This window comes from Pyrus communis, chromosome 7 (assembly GCF_963583255.1).
Source record: "Pyrus communis chromosome 7, drPyrComm1.1, whole genome shotgun sequence".
Classification (NCBI taxonomy): Eukaryota; Viridiplantae; Streptophyta; class Magnoliopsida; order Rosales; family Rosaceae; genus Pyrus; species Pyrus communis.
The window spans coordinates 4,029,247-4,048,911 of NC_084809.1; the positions used below are offsets into that span (position 1 = coordinate 4,029,247).

General features: G+C 38.8%; 3 protein-coding genes and 1 pseudogene across 7 annotated transcripts; 3 read left to right on the plus strand and 1 right to left on the minus strand.

Annotated features, from left to right (window-relative positions):
• The first annotated feature begins 3,791 nt into the window (after positions 1-3,791).
• Positions 3,792-4,568, plus strand: LOC137738694 (basic leucine zipper 43-like). The gene has a single exon (XM_068478170.1). The coding sequence runs from the start codon at positions 3,866-3,868 to the stop codon at positions 4,472-4,474; it is 609 nt and encodes a 202-aa protein (XP_068334271.1). The 5' UTR covers positions 3,792-3,865; the 3' UTR covers positions 4,475-4,568.
• Positions 4,569-5,780: 1,212 nt separating this feature from the next.
• Positions 5,781-8,576, minus strand: LOC137738692 (pentatricopeptide repeat-containing protein At3g49170, chloroplastic-like; annotated as a pseudogene).
• A 626-nt stretch (positions 8,577-9,202) lies between these two features.
• On the plus strand, positions 9,203-11,895 carry LOC137738695 (probable galacturonosyltransferase 9). Its single transcript, XM_068478171.1, has 3 exons — positions 9,203-9,568; positions 9,841-11,079; positions 11,313-11,895. Exons 1-3 carry the CDS (start codon positions 9,398-9,400, stop codon positions 11,586-11,588), a joined length of 1,686 nt encoding a protein of 561 aa, XP_068334272.1. The 5' UTR covers positions 9,203-9,397; the 3' UTR covers positions 11,589-11,895.
• Positions 11,896-13,710: 1,815 nt separating this feature from the next.
• On the plus strand, positions 13,711-16,657 carry LOC137739369 (6-phosphogluconate dehydrogenase, decarboxylating 2). 5 transcript variants are annotated; one of them, XM_068478938.1, is made up of 2 exons: positions 13,711-13,894; positions 14,788-16,657. In XM_068478938.1, the coding sequence occupies exon 2, from the start codon at positions 14,869-14,871 to the stop codon at positions 16,333-16,335; it is 1,467 nt and encodes a 488-aa protein (XP_068335039.1). In that variant the 5' UTR covers positions 13,711-13,894; positions 14,788-14,868; the 3' UTR covers positions 16,336-16,657. The 5 variants fall into 5 exon arrangements, with proteins under 5 accessions (XP_068335039.1, XP_068335037.1, XP_068335038.1 ...); XM_068478936.1 differs by having other exon boundaries at positions 14,811-16,657; XM_068478937.1 differs by having other exon boundaries at positions 14,851-16,657.
• The last annotated feature ends 3,008 nt before the right edge of the window (positions 16,658-19,665 follow it).

Consider the following 19,665-nt stretch of genomic DNA (forward strand, 5'->3'; position numbering starts at 1 on the left):
CTAAGGACAATGCCCAAAAACTTGCAAACCCCTCTTGATTGGTGGAGGAGCCTAAAAAAGCCACCAAATTTAGGAGAGATTTTCAGTGTGTTAGAAACACGATCCGGTACACTAAGTATAACAATATAATTAGTTAGAAACTTAAAAAGAAAATATGTTAATCAATTGTATCATGACACTTAGTTTACTAGGTCGTGTTCCAATACACTAAAATTTTTCTCCAAGAATCCTAGACACTACAGAACCCTAGCTAGACCACCTAGCTAGAGAGAGAGTTTGACAAGCCAAGCAATAGGGCTAGGAGGTGGAGCACTAAGCATCCATTGGCGCTTGTAATTGAGAAATTTTTTCATATATTAGAAACACGATTTGATATACTAAGTGTCATAATATAAGTAATTAAAATTTTTTTTGCAAGTATTCAACTACTTAAATTATGACATTTAGAATAACAAGTCGTGTTCCAAGCAAGCTGAAAAATCTCTCTTTGTTAACGTTTGCCAGGCGAACCTGTGACATCTAACGTGCTCTCGCGTTTTGTCGTCTGCCTACTTTAGTCTTTACCTTTGTTCATGTCTATCATTGTTTGTTGTTAAAATTTTAGGGTTTCCTTTTTTAAAATAAATTTCGGATTTCTTTTGGAGTGTCTTGTGGTACGAAAAGTGCAGGAGTTAAATCAAGTGCCCTTCCGTGCACAACTAGACCGTCATTGTAGGGCAAATGTCCCAGACGGAGACATTTTATTTTCCCAAAATGCCCTTGGAGCCTTGGATTGTAGTGATTGTCCAACAAAGTTCAAGGATAAAATAGAAACAAATGAAGAGATATGGAGAATGATTTTGAGAGGTAGATAAGATATGTAAGTTGAGTGAGGGGAAAAAAGGAGTTCTATCTTCAGATTCAATCTCACTTTCACTCACGTTTGGTTTGAAGGAAAAGTGCCATTCAAATTTGAGGTTGAAAGTTTCTTTTGGGGTGTATTCCTTCAATTTATTTGAGTGTATATACATTGCCAAGTATGCGTTCAAAATTGAGGTTGAAGTTTCTTTTGGGGTGTATTCCTTCAATTTGAGTGCATACGTATACGTTGCTAAGTATGCGTCAATAACTTACTTAACATGGGCACGTAAAGAGAGATATAGAGATGAGAGAACTGAACCGTGGTCGAGGAAATCTCTCTTATTATACTCCCAAACTTAAGAATTTTGTTAGGAACAATTGTTCATTTATGTTTTAGTACTTGAAAGCAGAATTCAAACATGCTTGGGCCATGCACTACCAAAATTGGTGAAACGGATAGTTGTAAGCTATCTGTTGAATTACAACCAAAACCAAGCATGCTTATAGTTATAAGTTTGCTGCATTTTCTGGCCTCCTTGACTGAACAATTGGCCAGCGTAGTACATAAACAACAAACCATATAGGCATGATGGAAAATAGTTGACCATTTAAACAGGTTTACTAAAGCTAAAGTTAGCTGCGTAGAATTGATAACACTCATTCTTTTCACCAGAAAATTCCGAACCAACCCTATACCAACAGAGAAACTTGCATACCCAGGTGTATGTTCGGCTCCTTATTTTCGTGTGATGTTGACTATGTTCCGTGATCAGCGTTACATGGAGAAGGGGAACATACAACCCAGGGTCAGCGAAGTATTTCTCCTTTATTGCACACACACAGACATACCTAAGGAGTCGAAACTAAGTGATGCAACATTGACCAACCAAATGCAGTTGTCCATACAATATACACTACAAGTACAGTTGAGCAGAAAAACATACTCCAAAGTCTGGGGTTTTTCAATTACTTACTCATCCACCTCTATATACTTCAAATCCTCAAAGAAAATAAAATTGAGAGACGTATGGAACAGGGGAAGGACAGTTGCAAGACAAGAAAAGATAGAGCAGTCTAAACCTGTCTAATGGCATTGTTGACCATTCAGTCCACTCAACTTGACCCAACTCAAACCCTCAGGTGGGGGAGGGAGAGAGAGAGAGAGAGAGAGAGAGAGAGAGAGAGAGAGAGAGAGAGAGAGAGAGAGAGAGAGAGCATTGCCTGATCATCAGTAAGATTGTGGTTTCTGCATCCATTTAAAACTCTTTTAGTTAGTGGAAGACTGCATTTTAAAGTACATATCCATGAATCCCATATATCCATTTCCCACCACTACCCTACAAGAGGGGTTTCCACTCAGTAACATCGGCTAATTTGAATGGCTTGAACAATAGGTAATCTTTTCTCCATGTTCCTGCTACAACTGACTTAATTGACCTAAGTGCACCATTAATTATACTTAAATACTTAACCAAGCCAGGAAAAAACAGAGATCCACTCTTGAAACTACATCTTAGTTACAAGAGTGGATCTCTGTTTTTTCCCTACTTCGTTAAATATTTAAGCATAATTAAAGGTGCACTTAGATCAAATTAAGTCAGCTGTAGCAGGAACATGGAGAAAAGATTAGCTTCTGTTCAAGCCATTCAAATTTAGCAGATGTTACTTAGTGGAAAACTCTTGTAGAGTAGTGGTGGGAAATGGATATATGGGATTTATGGATGTACTTTAAAATGCAGTCTTCCACTAACTAAAAGAGTTTTAAATGGATGCAGAAACCACAAGCTTAGTTGCTATGGTTCTAGTAGCGTTACTTGTCAAATAAATATTTGTCATGTACTCGAAAAGTGAATCATCTGTCCAATAAACATTTGTTACGTGGTGAATTAGTGACAAAAAAGTATACCTCTAAAGAAGGCGAAACTAATTTGGGTGAGTACAATTTGTCTTCAACTGGCCAATAAAGCAATACAAACTGATTTCTATAATAATGCAGATTGTTGATAATTGAGTTGCATTTCTCTTTGTTGGAGAATATATGCTTGCACCTTTGTATCTCAGCTCACAAAAGAGGACAAGAAAATTGTTATCCAATATCTCACTTTAAATGTCCCCGATATATATTTCTAACTTGAATTTTGCTATCAACTTTAACTACTAAGTGGTGTATAGGATTAGCATATCGCTATACGTATTTCGTATTTTATCGTAGAAGATCCGAAACTACACTATCAATCCAACAACTAAAAACGCCGCAGCGGGCATATGTTGCTAACGATCGAACAAATTATTGTTTACGGTTGATTAATTGATAAACTGATGGGGAGTTTAAGTGTTTGATGAGTCACTGATCAGCTCCTTAATTATTATAACCAGTACGTATAAAGTTCTAGGCTTTCTAAAACCTCTTTAATTTCTTCCATTTCCTTACGTCACAAGGCTCTATTGGATGGCAAGTATCCATCCCTATAGACTTGACAATGGCACACCAAAATTAAGATTGACTAGTTGATCCCATTTTCTCTTGCACCGCATTATTTTGCCTAAACATTCTTCCATCAAAATAATTGTACTCCCAATAATTTATGACATGAACTCTCTCTCTCTCTCATGTAAGCGGAGATTTGATCTGAAAAATTATTATCCACTAACCCTACTTGTAATCTCCCATGTTGAATGTATGCATGTAAAATATCATTTCATGCATACATGCATGTAGCCATCAATCGATGGATGCATGCCCATAACAAACATGTAAACGAGAGACAGACAGACATCTCTCGATCGGACATTCATGTACACATAGATGAATGTGATGATGCTGCATAAAACAGAGACATGATGTGCATGATCTTCCAATCAGCTGAGCCCTGAAGGCACTTTCTCACACTTTTCATCCCTATAAAAGACGTCATCTCCTCAAGCCTCTCTTCCCCCCTCCTAACGCAAACAAAAACTAAGTGCTCTCCACTCACCTTCTTCACCACTAAGACCTTGAATTTATCCGTTGAAACTTCGAGGAGCCATGCAGCCCGGTGAGGCCACCGGACTCCATTACCTCGCTCCCTTGAGCTCATCATCTCCCTACCCTCCTCATTTCAGCATGAGCACTCAAGGCAACGCAACTGCGTTTCAATTTAACCGGTATTCTAGCCCATTGTACAATTTTCAATTCCCTAATTCCCAACTTCAAGAAATTAATAACAATCCACAGCAACCATCCTCGTTCAGTAGTTCAACCTCTGATGAGGCTGATGAGCAGCAACTCAGTCTCATCAACGAGAGGAAACAAAGACGAATGTTATCTAACAGAGAATCTGCGCGCAGATCGCGTATGCGCAAGCAGAAGCACTTGGATGAGCTCTGGTCACAAGTGGTTTGGCTCAGAAATGAGAATCACCAACTTGTGGACAAGCTGAACCATGTCTCAGAGTCCCACGACAAGGTTCTGGAAGAGAATGCTCAGCTCAAAGAGGAAGCTTCTGAGCTTCGCCAAATGGTCAATGACCTGCAACTGCACAGTCCTTATCATTCTTTCCTTCGAGACCTCGAGGATGTCCCATGCAACACAGCTTATCTGAGAACGGAGTCCTCAAACCCGTCCATCACAAGTTCCATGGATTTGCTAGGCTAATATCGATGGACACAAGTTCTTATCAATTCCCCATTGTTCCCATTGCCCATCTATATGGTGATCTTCTGTTTGTGTAGAAGTCAACCAGTCCTTAACTCACTTTAAAATCTGTATCAGATCCAATCAAATAAGCAATAAAATGTTCTGAGCATTTTTTATTGAATCATTGCTCAAAAATTTCGCCACTATCTCTTAGCTAGAATCTTATCTATCTCAAAAAAATTCTTAAATCATGTAAACTCTTGCTAACTAGCTGCATAAAGTTAAAGACTGTTTGTTCTTACATAAAAACTTTCCAAAAAACCCTGATCACCGAAAAATTATCAGATCACCTGATCACTACCGAACGAGCTAGATATTTATCATCAATAATTCTAGAAAAATTGTTAAAAAATAAAGGTTATCGCACAACGAAGAAAGTACAGCAATAATTTCAGGTGTACTAGAACAAAGGGAGGAGAAAAAAATCCAATGGGTGGAGCAATAAGTGGCAATGGTGGTGGGGGGCTGGGCGGGGAGTTGGTCATGACACAGAAATAAAGGTGGTGAAAATGGGAGTTGGTTCGTCATATTAAAATTACTATAAAGAGGCAAGACATTCACAAAAGCTATCCACTAACATATACATCCAATTAAGCACTGTTTTCTAGCTTTTTAGAGAGCTGGCTTGACAAAACACAACGACATGTTTTCTTTTGTTTTGTTTTGCAATTTGTTCTCTTTGATTTGGATATTTTCTCAGAGACTTCATCTCTCTCTTTCTTTCTTTCCTGCAATACCTTATTTGCCTACGAAGATCTGCAAACGTAAGAGCCTTGATTTTCTATTTATATATATTTCCAGTGATGATCGTTTACACGCATTATATGCAATCAAATCAGAGTTGAAATCAAGCTCACGGCCAATAAATTTCAAATCCATCTCATCAGAATGAATCCCATCAAGATTTACTGCAGTTTAATCAAGTTCCAAAGTGTTGTTTAGCAGCATAACAGAAACACTGATTGTTCTATGAGTAGATATGTTTAATCCTGAACTGTGTTAATATTATATCGCACATACATAATATATCCCTTTACCTTTCAGAGAAGTGCACAAAATAATCCACGGCAAAAGAAGAAGAGAGAATATCAAGGCTCAATTCCAACAAAAAGTTTTCAGAAAGTGGAATACGAGGAAAGCTCTAGCAAAAGGTTTGTTCCGAAATTCCTAGGGTGCTTTTTCCAATTTATATTTTACTTCAAATACGTTAAACGTAAAAGAATAAGAAGCAAAGTCATACGATTTTATTAAAATTAATCAGAAAGCAGTATACATCAATAGTAACACAAATGTGCGGATATGACCTGTACAGACTAAAACTAGAAAAACAAAGAACTGGGGCGTCGAAAAATTGGAATAAGAAACTTACGAATCAGCCTGCAAGATTCTTCTATCATTTACAGTTTGAATTTGTGCAACAACATCACCAGTATTCGTTGCAAGAGCATGTCCCGTCCTTGAAATGATGAAACTGATTTGAATCCCTTACTACTATTTCTCTCCCAGTGGCTTCCGAAATATATTTAATAGCAGTGTGACAGTCTCCGCAAACACGGAGATTCTTAAACACTCTAATGGTTTTGATTTCGATGTCCCAATAAGACAAAACGCCACTGCTATTTTCTCACTGTGTTGAAACAAGTAGAATTCCCTTTGCTCCTCTTCCACATCATGAAGTACATAATCTGTATTCGGGACATAGCCCAAGTTCTTTATCTTTGAGCCCATTTCATCCAGTTCATCATAAATCTCCTTCGCTTTTGGGTGTGAAGTATACCCAACATGAAACTTGTGGATCTTATTTTTCGCCTCTATCCAGCTAGTACCTGCTTCTTTGGTCAAGTACTTCTCTTTCATATCTTTTCTTACTTTTGCCACTTCTTCCCACAGACGACAGACCAGTGGAAGCATACAAATTCAATAGTAAACTATATGCTGCTGAATCATGTGGGTTCTTCTCGATAATCATCTTTGCTGCATGTTTACCAAGCTCTATGTTACCATGCACTCGGCAGGCTCCAAGAAATGTTCGCCAGATGAGTTCATCAGCTGTAAAAGGCATTGAGTTAATAAACTCGAGGGCTTCTACAAGGGATCCTGAGCGGCCTAATAAATCAACCATGCATGCATAATGTTCCATTCCTGGGGTGATACAATGTTTTTTCTCCATGGCCTTGAAGTGTTTCCATCCCTCATCAACCAAACCCGCATGGCTACAAGCCGATAAAACAGCAATATATGTGATCTCGTTCGGCTTTATTCTGGCCTCAAGCATTTTGTCAAACACTTCTACCGCTGCAGCTGCAGTTTTTCAAAACCCGTGATCATTGAAGTCCATGATATAACATTCCAATCATCCATCTCATTGCACACTAAAAAAGCAGCATCTATGTTTCCACACCTGGGATACATGGAAACCAAAGCATTACAAATGCTTTGGTATGACTCAAATCCTGACTTTATTATCCGGGCATGGATTTGTTCACCCTTACCAACTGCACAAATGCTTGCAGCTCCACTCAAGAGACTAGAAAATGTGAAAGCACTAGCCCCAAATCCTGTATCCTGAATTTCAGGAAAAAGTCCAAAGGCTTCTTCTGCGTCTGAATGCTTGGCATATGCATCAACGACTGTGTTATAAGATATCAAAATTTTCTCATACAGAACATCAAAAGATTTGCGGGCATCTTCCACCTGGCCTGACTTTGAGTACATGCTAATAAGTGAATTTCCCATACAGTTAATGGAAGCGAGACCTGATTTCACTGCCGTACACAGATCCAAAAGATTTGCACAAGTCTTCAGAATGCTATAAAAGGTGAAATGGTTTGGCGGAACAAGACCTGACATCATTTCAACAAAGTGTTTGATGGCTTCCTCATCACCCCTTCCTCTCTGCACATATCCATTCATAATTGCAGTCCATGATGCAACATTATTGTTTGGCATCCTATCAAATACCTTCCTCGCATCATTCATCAATCCATCAGCCGTACACTTGGAATACATGTCCACCAAACAACACCCGACATAATGACCTAAAGCCAACCCCACGAATGCAATTGCTGCCATAATGATAGTGATTCCAACTTTGTACACGCTGATATAACACCACTCAGTGTAAACTGGTCAGGCATGAGCCCGCTCAACAACATATCTACATACAAATCAATAGCCTCTCTGGGGAAACCCATCTGTGCAAAACTAATAATCATCGAAGTCCATGTCACCGCATCCATTTCAGGCATTTTCTCAAACACCTTATACGCTTCACCCAAATCTCCACTACCCTTGGCAAACATATCGATTAATGAGCACCCAACACACACATCAGACCCAAGATACCCACTTTTGATCACTGACCCAAAAATTATCTTCCCAATCCCAAATATTTGGGCATTCGAACACGCCGAATCACCGATGCGAAGCAATAATCATTCGGGTAAAACCCATGTTCGAGCATATCAAGAAATGTCGAAATCGCTTCGTATCCCATATCATTGTTCGCAAAACAAGACACCATGGCACTCCAAGAAACCAAATTTCTTTCACTGCCCATGTTTTCGAAGATGGAATTCGCCTTCTTCCAGTCCCCAGATTTCGAATACAAGCTGATCAAGGAATTCAGAAGCACCGGGTCGGGTTCGAGCTGCGAGCAAGCCAGCCGGTCGTGGACAAGCTTTCCCAGGTCGAAGTTCCGGGATCGGATGCAGGACTTGAGGAGGAGGGAGTAGGTGGGGAGGTCCCGGTGCTTCCGTCGCTGTGCCATGAGATCGAGGGTGGTGATTGCTTTGCGGAGATGGCCGACATTAATGTGGCTGATCAGACGGTTGCTTAGAGGGTCAAATTTGGTGGCTTTCTTGGGGCGGAGTGGAGGAGGTGGGGGGAGTTTGGCGGGAGCCGGAAGATAGAGGCTCAGGCTCGGCATGTTTGTCACTAACGGCTAACTCTGAATTCCATTTCAAATTTCTGTTATTATTGTACGGCTTGTGGGAGTTTGATTATCCATTAGTTTGGGTTGGGCCTGAGAAACAAAAACACAAAGGCTTTATTGGGCTCTTAATTATGGTTCAAGAAAAATTGATGGGCTTTTATCTAACAATTTTGAAACATACACGCTCTATCATTTTATGTTTAGGACAATAAATATCAGTGAATGAAGAATTGAACTTTATCACTTGTACAAAAACGCTACTCTCAAAATTTATCTTGGAATTTTTTTTGTCGAGATCCTAAATATGGTTAAACTTGAGCAGATTAGAAGTTGATTTCAGACCTAATCCAAGTTTGTCAATGTAGATTTAAACTTGAGTCTAATTTTATTGGTGGAAAATGTGTGAACCCATGAAATATTTTATGAACTCCAATTGAAGAGAAAAATTTGAACTAGCTATTCGGATAATAAAGCACGTTATTCTAACCAACTTAATTAATCTTAGGTTTGCAGGACGAGTTTTAGATTCATTGGGTGGGTTAGACTAGTGACCTTAAAATTTTATTGAACTTACTGCAAATTAGACTCCATATTGCCCATTCCCTTTCCACCACCTATTATTATTATTTTTATTTTAAATAATAATACCGACACGGAAATTGGGTCCTTCTCACTTGGAAGTTTGATCCCTTCCACGCTTTCACATGGTCTTCTTCTTCACACCCAGCTGAGATCTCACAGACACTCACACACTTCCAATCACCTCTCTCTCTCTCTCTCTCTCTCTCTATCTCTCTCTCCTCATTCCACTTTCCAATCAGCTGAGAGAGAGAAAACTCAAACCCTTCTGCTGCTGCTGCTGCTGCTAGAATCAAAACACCATTCAATCATCAATAATCGATCATACTCTGTTTTGAGCGTTCTGATCGGAAGTTTTGGTTGCTCCAATGGCGGTGGCCATGCGAGGCAGCCGAGGAGGAGGGTCGGGTTTTGGCGGGTTCAGCCTCCGGAGCTTCTTCTCGTACCGGATCTTTGTCTCGGCTATGTTCTCTCTCCTCTTCATTGCCACGCTCTCTGTTATCCTCACCACAAATCCTTCAACTCCGCACCACGACTCTGTATGTATTGCCCCCTCTTCCCTAAATCCATTTTCTCCCAATTATTTATTTAATTAATCGACGTTTAGATTGAAATTTTGAAGCTTTAGCAAAACCCAGATGTTAATTTCACTTATCAATCACAACCCACGTTCTAATTTTCACATCTGAACAAATCCCAGATTGGAAAGAAAAAACCCATGTGAAAATCTTGGAGTAGTACAAAACCCAGATGTTAATTTTTTCAATTATATAGGATTGAAGTTTTAATCTTGATGTTTAATTGATTGCAGGCACTTCCAACAACTGGAAACGAGTACATGCGTAGGACGTTTTTAGCTTTAAATTCCGACCCTTTGAAAACCCGATTAGATTTGATATATAAGCAAGCCAATGATCATGTTACTCTGGTGAATGCTTACGCGGCGTACGCCAGGAAGCTTAAGCTTGAGATATCTAGGCAAATGAGGATGTTTGATGATTTGGCGTCAAATTTCTCTGATCTTCAAATGAAGCCGGGTTACAGAACCGCATTGTTTGAATCAGACGGTCCGTTGGATGAGGATGTTTTGAGGCATTTTGAGAAGGAGGTGAAGGATAAGGTCAAAATTGCTCGGTTGATGATCGCGGAGTCAAAGGAAAATTATGATAATCAGCTCAAGATTCAGAAGTTGAAGGATACCATTTTTGCTGTTAATGAGTTGCTTATAAAGGCAAAGAAGAATGGGGCATTTGCAAGCTTGATTGCCGCAAAATCGATACCAAAAAGTTTGCATTGTTTAGCCATGAGACTTGTTGAGGAAAGAATATCACATCCGGAGAAGTACAAGGAAGAAGAACCAAGCCCCGAATTTGAGGATCCAAGTTTGTATCATTATGCAATTTTTTCGGATAATGTCATTGCAGTCTCAGTGGTTATACGATCTGTGGTGAAGAACTCGGTTGAACCGTGGAAACACGTTTTCCATGTTGTTACAGATAGGATGAATCTTGCTCCGATGAAGGTTTGGTTTAAGATGAGGCCTGTGGAGCGCGGTGCGTATGTTGAGGTGAAAGCAGTAGAAGACTTCACTTTCTTGAATTCTTCATATGTGCCGGTGTTGAGGCAACTTGAGTCAGCAAAGTTGCAGAAGTTCTACTTTGAGAATCGGGCAGAGAATGCTACCAAGGATACACAAAACATGAAGTACAGGAACCCCAAGTACTTGTCAATGTTGAATCACCTTCGGTTTTATTTGCCGGAGATGTATCCTAAACTGCGCAAAATTCTCTTTTTGGATGATGACGTCGTGGTTCAGAAGGACTTGACAGGATTGTGGAAGATTGATTTGGATGGGAAGGTGAATGGAGCTGTTGAGACGTGCTTTGGGTCCTTCCATCGTTACGCCCAGTATTTGAATTTTTCACACCCACTTATCAGGGAGAGGTTCAATCCTCGGGCTTGTGCTTGGGCCTACGGGATGAATATTTTTGATCTTGATGCTTGGAGGCTGGAGAAAAGCACCGAGCAGTACCATTACTGGCAGAACTTGGTAAGTGTTTATTTTAATCGTAAATTCCTTGTGTGTATGAAGATTAAGTACCATTCGGGTTAGCATTTTCGAAGTATGTTAATCCTTCCACGGAAACACTTGTGATTTCACTTTGGAATTGCTAGCCAAATGGCACAATATGTAGTTGAAGTACAATTGAGCCGTTACTTTTCATAAGTGGAATGCATCATTCATAGTGATCGGTGAGTACTTTTGCCCATGAATTTTTGCAGAATGAGGACCGGACTCTATGGAAGCTGGGGACTCTTCCGCCGGGGCTGATTACCTTCTACTCGACGACCAAGTCTTTGGACAAGTCATGGCATGTTCTTGGGCTGGGGTACAATCCCAGTATTAGCATGGACGAGATTAGAAAAGCTGCGGTCATTCATTACAACGGAAACATGAAACCTTGGTTGGACATTGCTATGAACCAATACAAGAAACTGTGGACGAATTATTTGGACAATGATATGGAATTTGTTCAAATGTGCAATTTTGGCTTATAGAAAAGAAGAACCATCTTCACTGCTCGGATCTAAGTTCATCAGCGAGTCGCAGCTATTGTCAGTCACTACGTGCTAATTCTCACAAGTTTTGTGTTCCTTCGTTGGTCGCAATCTCAGAGCGAAGCTCGGTGAGAAATTATGTCGTCTTCTTTTTTTATTGTTGGGAAAAGCTGTCTGTTATGCTTGCCTAAATGTTGTATCTGTTCTTCATGTGAATCATGGATTGTAAACAGCCAGATTGGGAATGTGTACGTAGCAATTCTTTTGCACTTTGCAGTATATAAATGTAATTCACAGATTCGGATTACTTGAAGCTTTAGCGAAAACCCAGCGACAACTACCACCGAAGTTTCGATGGTTGAAGCATTCATCAAACGAATCCGATCTTACCCTAAATTCTCTCTATCAGAAGACTCATCTCTCACTTTTTATTGACGGGAAGTCGAATAGAATGCAGTAATGGTTGAAGCATTTGTTGTTCGTGAATGTTCTTAGTGTTCCTCCTAATGTAGGAAGATCTTATTTGTGGCGAGGGTTGTTGATCCATGTTCTTAGTATTCCACCTAATTTTGTTATTACATAATCATTATTCATTTATCAAATTTAGTAGGAATCTTATTTGTGGCGGGACTTCGGCTAGGGTCCATAATAAATTCAGCATCTAATGGTTGGATACGATATTTTGTTTCTTTTTGGTTGCATATTTTAGATTATAAATGTATTAAGTAAAGGGCGTTTTAACGAAAAGTCCACATTACTATTCATTTTAACGAAAAACCATATTTTTATACTAAAAAGTCAATTCTGGTACTATTCATTTTACCCTTTATTTTGTCCTTATCGTTAAAACTCAAAGTTTTCAAGCATTTTTTATTAGTTTTCTTTTAAGTAAATGCATATATCGGGGTCATCTTATTTGTGATTGGTGGATAAGAATTCACATTCATATACAAAGGAATTGGATCCCCTTCATACCTATAGGAATTGAGCCCAATGATCAAATTATTCAGGCCATTAAAATTTGATTCAACGATTACAATTATTATAACTTTTAGAGGGCCCTTATTTGTAACCATTGAATCAAATTTTAATGATCCGGATCATTTGATGAGTGAATTCAGTTTCTTTGGGTCCGGAGGAAATCTGGTTCAATATACAAAGACGCAAACGGAATCTTGTGGTGTGCGGATGCTTTGCAAATGGTGACATCATGTTGACATGGTTAATGTCTAATTTATTCATGTAATTTGCAATTGGACAAAAGTGTCCACTGAAATAATGTCCAGGTCAGATGCATATGCTTTCCTAGATCCATTTCAGATTCTTATCGCATTTAAAATTGAAAGGTCAATTGAGTTGAAAATAGTGTTGAGATTAAACAGGATAGTGTAAGTGGAAGAAAATGCTATATGATTATCATTTGGCTATAATATAATTGTAATGCGCTACTTAGTACTACGGTCTAATAATGTAAGTAAATGATTTTAGATTTGAGTTTGAATCACATAATTGCTAGTTTATTATGAGATAAAGTTTATTCTCTCTCCCATAATGTAGATAATATCGTTTGTTAAAAAAAAAAAAAAATACTTGCAATACTCACCTCTCGAGACAAGGGTACGAGCCTATGAGGAGCAACAACGTATGAGTTCACTCATAGAAATCTTGGCACGATTTCTCATTAAGATAACAGAAGAATTTTTCTTTTCACAAAGAAGAACACAAGCCACAAAGGACCCTTTTGATTAAATGAAAACTTTTTAAGAGCTTCTAGCTCAATGAGTTAATGACGTTTGACCGTGTGTTCGAGATCTTGAGTTCAACTTTCTTGTAATATTTGTATAGTAAAATACAACGTAGAGGTGACAAATGTGTGTTTTTTTTATTTTAGTACATCGATATTTTTACATTAGAAGAAGGAGAGTTCGACTAAACCACAACCTAATTTGGTATCAAATTCATCATCTACGAAATTCAAACCTAAAACCTTCGGAATACCACTAGATAAGCTGGCAGACATGACAAATGTTGAACGAAAGAGAAAAACTGTTGCGCCACTCAACTGTTGCGGTACGTTGGAGGGGCTTAGCATATGTCCACCTCACCAAACCCATCTTCAACGACGGCTTGTCCACCTCACCTACCGAGCCAGATGCCAATCTTGACCCGCTATACCAAGAAAATATTTTTTCTTAATATAAAAGCTCAACACTTTCCGCCTCCCACAGATCTTTGATTTCTTGGGTTCTGTTCGATTTCCTCAGATTTTCAATCCCCTTTCTCTCCTTACAGAAGAACACTTTCAGGTTTGGATCCTTTTGCTTTCTGGGTCTTGATCAAAATGCTCCCCTTACTGATTTACTTTACTGAATGTAATTACATCCATAAAATTATTTGACTTGCTGCGGCTAAAAATCATAGCTTTTCTGACATTTGATTGGTTCCTATGATTTGGGATTGTTGATCTGTGTTCGTTTTGTTAGTGTGCTATTGGGTTGCTCTTGATCTTGACGATGAATTTGGTTTTGCAATAATCTGTGGATTCTTGGGATTTTTCAGATTGATTAGATCATGCTTTTTAGTTCATCCAATCAGTTTGGTTGATGGGTTCTACAATTTTATGATTTTTATATTAAATATGATTTGAGTTTTGTTATAGATAAGTATAAGTGGGTCTGGTTTAATTTGGTTAGCTTCAGAGTTCAGAGAATTCACTCTTGTGGGTTTCTACGGAGGTTGTGAGACGATGAAAGTTTAGTTTTTTTATATTTGTTTGTCCATTGACTCGATCGGAACAATTGGACTGTAAAAGTTAGGGCTTGGTGATCAAACTGGAGTACCATCGTTTTACATTAGATTTGTTAGTTTAGTGTTATTCATCTGAGGATCATATACTTAATGTTTAATCTCGTCTATGTTCTACAATTCGAAATTAGTATGCAGGGCTTAGTAAGTTCTTACGGGAGTATCATCGTTCGTTAGATTTGTTGTTTTAGTTTAATACATCTGAGCATCGTATACATAATTTTCAATCTCATCAGTGTTATACAATGCTAAAATTAGTGTGTAGGCATTGAAATAGGTGATTACATGTGAAATTATTTTTATGATCTGTGTTTCTGTTATTTGAGCTATTGAAGTTTGTTGGATTTCATTGAATTATCCTCTCATTTTGTTCCCCGGGACTCCCGTTTTTTAGATTTGTACTCTATGTTTCTCCAGTATGTGGATCTAGTCTGACTGTCTCACTAACAATTGCAAGTAGCAGACAGGGAAAGAGATGGCTGCGCCACCAAAACCCACAAGAATAGGCCTTGCCGGTTTGGCTGTCATGGGCCAAAATTTGGCCCTCAACATTGCAGAGAAAGGCTTCCCCATTTCGGTATACAATAGAACTACCTCCAAAGTTGATGAGACTGTTGAGCGAGCTAAGAAGGAAGGAAACCTTCCCCTTTATGGATTCCATGATCCGCAATCTTTTGTTAAGTCAATCCAGAAACCCCGTGTCGTGATCATGCTTGTCAAGGCTGGGGCGCCTGTTGACCAGACCATAAAGACCCTCTCCGTCTACCTGGAGAAAGGCGACTGCATCATTGATGGTGGTAATGAGTGGTATGAGAACACTGAGAGGAGGGAGAAGGCCATGGCTGAATTAGGTCTTCTTTACCTTGGAATGGGAGTTTCAGGTGGTGAGGAGGGGGCTCGATACGGGCCTTCTATGATGCCTGGAGGATCCTTTGAGGCCTATAAGTACATTGAAGACATTCTTCTTAAGGTGTCAGCTCAAGTTCCGGACAGTGGTCCCTGTGTGACTTACATTGGCAAAGGTGGGTCTGGTAACTTTGTCAAGATGATTCATAATGGGATTGAATACGGTGATATGCAGCTCATAGCGGAGGCTTATGATGTGCTGAAATCAGTGGGAAAGTTGTCAAATGAGGAACTCCAAAAAGCTTTCTCAGAGTGGAACAAGGGTGAGCTTCTCAGCTTCCTGATTGAAATCACTGCCGATATATTTGGAATCAAGGATGACAAGGGAGATGGATATTTGGTTGACAAGGTTTTGGACAAGACTGGCATGAAGGGTACTGGTAAATGGACTGTACAGCAAGCTGCTGAACTATCAGTTGCAGCTCCAACAATTGAATCTTCTTTGGATGCAAGGTTCCTTAGTGGGTTAAAGGACGAGAGGGTTAAAGCAGCTAAAGTGTTCAAATCAGCTGGCTTTGAGGATAGCTTGAATGCCCCAGAGGTGGATAAGGCAAAGTTGATCGATGATGTGAGGCAAGCTCTTTATGCATCCAAGATATGCAGTTATGCACAAGGGATGAATCTGATCCGTGCAAAGAGTATTGAGCAGGGATGGGACTTGAAGTTGGGCGAATTGGCCAGGATTTGGAAGGGAGGATGCATCATTCGTGCAGTGTTCCTGGACAGAATTAAGAAGGCATATGATAGGAATGCTGATCTCGCAAACCTTCTCGTGGACCCAGAGTTCTCGAAAGAGATTGTTGAGAGGCAGTCTGCCTGGAGAAGGGTGGTATGCCTTGCTATCAACTCAGGCATCAGCACCCCAGGTATGTCAGCAAGTCTTGCTTATTTTGACTCCTACAGAAGGGAGAGCCTGCCGGCGAACTTGGTCCAAGCTCAACGAGACTACTTTGGTGCTCATACATACGAACGAACTGACATGGAAGGCACTTTCCATACCGAATGGTTCAAGATCGCCAAACAGTCAAAGATCTAAGTCCAGTTTCCTTGCCATCCTACTCAAGCAGAGAACCCTCCTTCATCCGAATAATTTCTGCTGACGATTTTATGCTGGGCGGAGCTTCTGCCAACTCTTTTCGGTGAAAAATTTATCCCAAATATGTTTTATCAGTTTTTTTTAAAAGACTTATAAGTGTGCTTTGTTTTTCTTGTGCTTTTGGCAGATCTGTCCACCCCCACAGACCCCTCTCTAATATGGAAGACATAATTCTGTTCAATGTAGGGACTTTGTGGGGTGATAATCTAGACTGTAATGTTTGAAGAAAAAAATCAATGAAAAAAAATCTTATATTTCTCAATCTTTGCAGCTCTAATTATTGTTTTTTTTTTTTTTGTGCATTTTTCCTGCAATTATTGTATGTGCCAAATATTCCTCAAGTATTTGGATGATGCTATCCAAACACCTTATATTAATTTGTGTTCTTTCATTCTTTTCAATTTATTCAATCCGACGATCAAAAATTGATAAGGTAAACAGTAAAAAGAAGTGTGCCGACAATGACAGTAGTAACTCAAATTTTTAGTTAGCTTTTTGGGTGTCAACTGTGTTCCATAAATCTGAATAATGTGGCTTCCATGTGCTAAATTCACTTTTAGGTGAACCAAATCAGTGAGGCATCACAGCTGTGGAAATAGGGTCCAAAAAAGCTTAAATTGGTTGTCAACCATGAACTATTTTTCCTCCCATGCTCTATCTTTGTTGACTGTTAGCTAAGAAAATTGTATCCCACATGTTCTAACTTGTATTCATTTTCACTTTACTTTACCATACAAATTCTCAGAGTATCAAAAGTTTTAAAGTACATCAATGTGTGATTTAACAATCGTCTGAATGTGAATCGACGAATTCAAAAGAATTTTACGACTGAATGTGAATCGAAGAATTCTTCAAGTGAACGTGATCCATTTAAAAGACATGTTGTATAGGAGGACTCCCCAAATTGTGGGGGTTGGTTTTCTTATGAATCTTATCTGATCATGTTGACTTAATGAATAATAAGTCAAAAAGCAAGGCAAAAGGACAGGTTCTTTGTTTCTCTGTAAAATTCATTTTTCACTTTGCTAAACAAATGTTTGAGTGTGTTCTGTGCGGTTTTCTATGATGCGGACACATCTTGTTAGATAATTGCGAGATATGAGTAACCGGTCGATCTCCGCAATATAATCATTCAACCGGTCACTCGCATTTTGCGATATCAGAGAACTTATATATGCTGATTACATGATAAAACGTGCAAATTTGATGACAAATCACAGATTTTGTCTTTGAAAGTGGTAGAATATTCTGTGCAGTTGGAAGTACAGCCCATGTTGGGTACTTGCTTTGCTGTTGCATCTACACATTTGTTGCAGAAACACTCTACCAACAACGACAACAATAATCAAGTCTTATTCCGTTAAGTGAGGTTGGTTGTATAAACCCTAGAACGTCATAACGTTTAGTTTTATACCAAGTTTTCCGTTAGCTCCAAGCACTCCATATCTTTTCTTATAGTCTCTTTCAAAGTTTTCGTTGGTCTTCCTCTACCTCTTTTGTCTGATCCTCCATCTTATAGTCGCATTTTCTAATCGAGGCACCTGTAAGTCTTCAATTTACGTGTCCAAACCATCTTAATTGATTTTCTCTCATCTTATCTTCAATTGCAGTTACTCCTACCAATTTGTAATTTTTTTTTTGGGTAAATTACATTTTCATACCTCAGATTTGGGTCTATTTCAATTCCTTACAACATCTTCAAAACATTTCACTTTCATACCTTAAGTACTATTTTATTTCAAAATAATACATCTGTTACATTTTCCATTCATTGATCTGTTAAATGCTGACATGACTGCCACATATATGTCACGTAGCTGCCAAATGTCTACCACGTGGTAAATAAAATAATTTTTTATTTTTTTTAAACCTGAATTTTCTCAAAATATTTATAAAAAAAAAAAAAAAAAAAAAAAAAAAACCTACTATCCCTCCCAAACCCCCCCCCCCTCCCCCCACAAAACAAAGAGGGAGGAAGAAGAAGGGAAAAAAAAAACCCCAAACCCAGTTCGGCCCCCCCCCCCCAGCGTCGCGTGACCTTCCCTTCTTCCCCGTCCCCCTCGGATCAGGTTCTCGTGATTTTCAATATGGGTGGGTTTTGAAAATACTTTGAGTTTGAGATGATTTTTGGACTGGTTTTGTAGTAGATCTACCTAATCTCGGGTGGAAATTTTGTTGGTGATGCGGAATTTTTGGAGGGGTGATGGGGGATGGGAGAAAGGGGTGGCTTGGGTGGGACGAACTGGGGCTTTTTTTTTCTTTCTTTCTCTCTCTCTCCCTCCTCTTCTTCTTCTTCTTCTTCTTCTTCTTCTTCTTCTTCTTCTTCTTCTTGCAGGTTTTTGGGTTCTAGGTTAGGGTAGCTCTGGGGGGGGGGGGGGGGGAAGGCACTGGTTTCATTTTTTTGAGAAAATTCAGGTTTTTTTAAAATATTTTATTTGCCACGTGGCAGACATTTGGCAGCCACGTCAGCATTTAACAGATCAATGGATGGAAATGTAATGGAGGTATTATTTTGAAATAAAATAATACTTAAGATATGAAAGTGAAATGTTTTAAAGATGTTGTAAGGAATTGAATAGACCCCAAACCAGATGTATAAAAATGTAATTTACCCCTTTTTTTTTTTTTTTTTATTAAACTCTATCAATTTTTCCTGTGACTGTCACAACAAAAAAACCTCAGCATGGCATTTGTCTTTCTATGTTGATCTTTTTCTTTCCAGCACAACTTGTTAACATAAACACACATTCTACATAATAATTTGTAAGCTTTTCAAACTAGTGCATCAATATTTTCTTTTACTGCAAATAGCCACATGTGTGTTTTGTGATCTTTCTTCTTTCCAGCAAATTGCACGCACTGTTTGCTTCATAGCCACATGAGACAGCGGCACAAACACTCAATACACAAGACGCATTATTGTTGAGAAAACTTGAGAGACAAACACACCACAATTTCTTGCTTGCAGAACATCAAAAATCGTTTTTTTCTTCTCGGGAACTTAGTTATTCCGAGATTGAAAGAATGTGTTGTGACAAAATTTAACCTTTACACTTTCAACGGATGTTTTCCGCGATGATGAAGTTCAAAAAGAAATGCAGAAAAAAAGAAGAAAATGTGCTAATGAGATACAAAAGAGCGAAATATATAAGAACGCACCAAGAACTTTCGTGGAAGAAAGAAGAAATATATATCCACTACAAGAAAAGTGGGCTAAGAACACAATTGATTTGTGTCCTTTTCAATTTCATTGAGCACAAATACAAATCT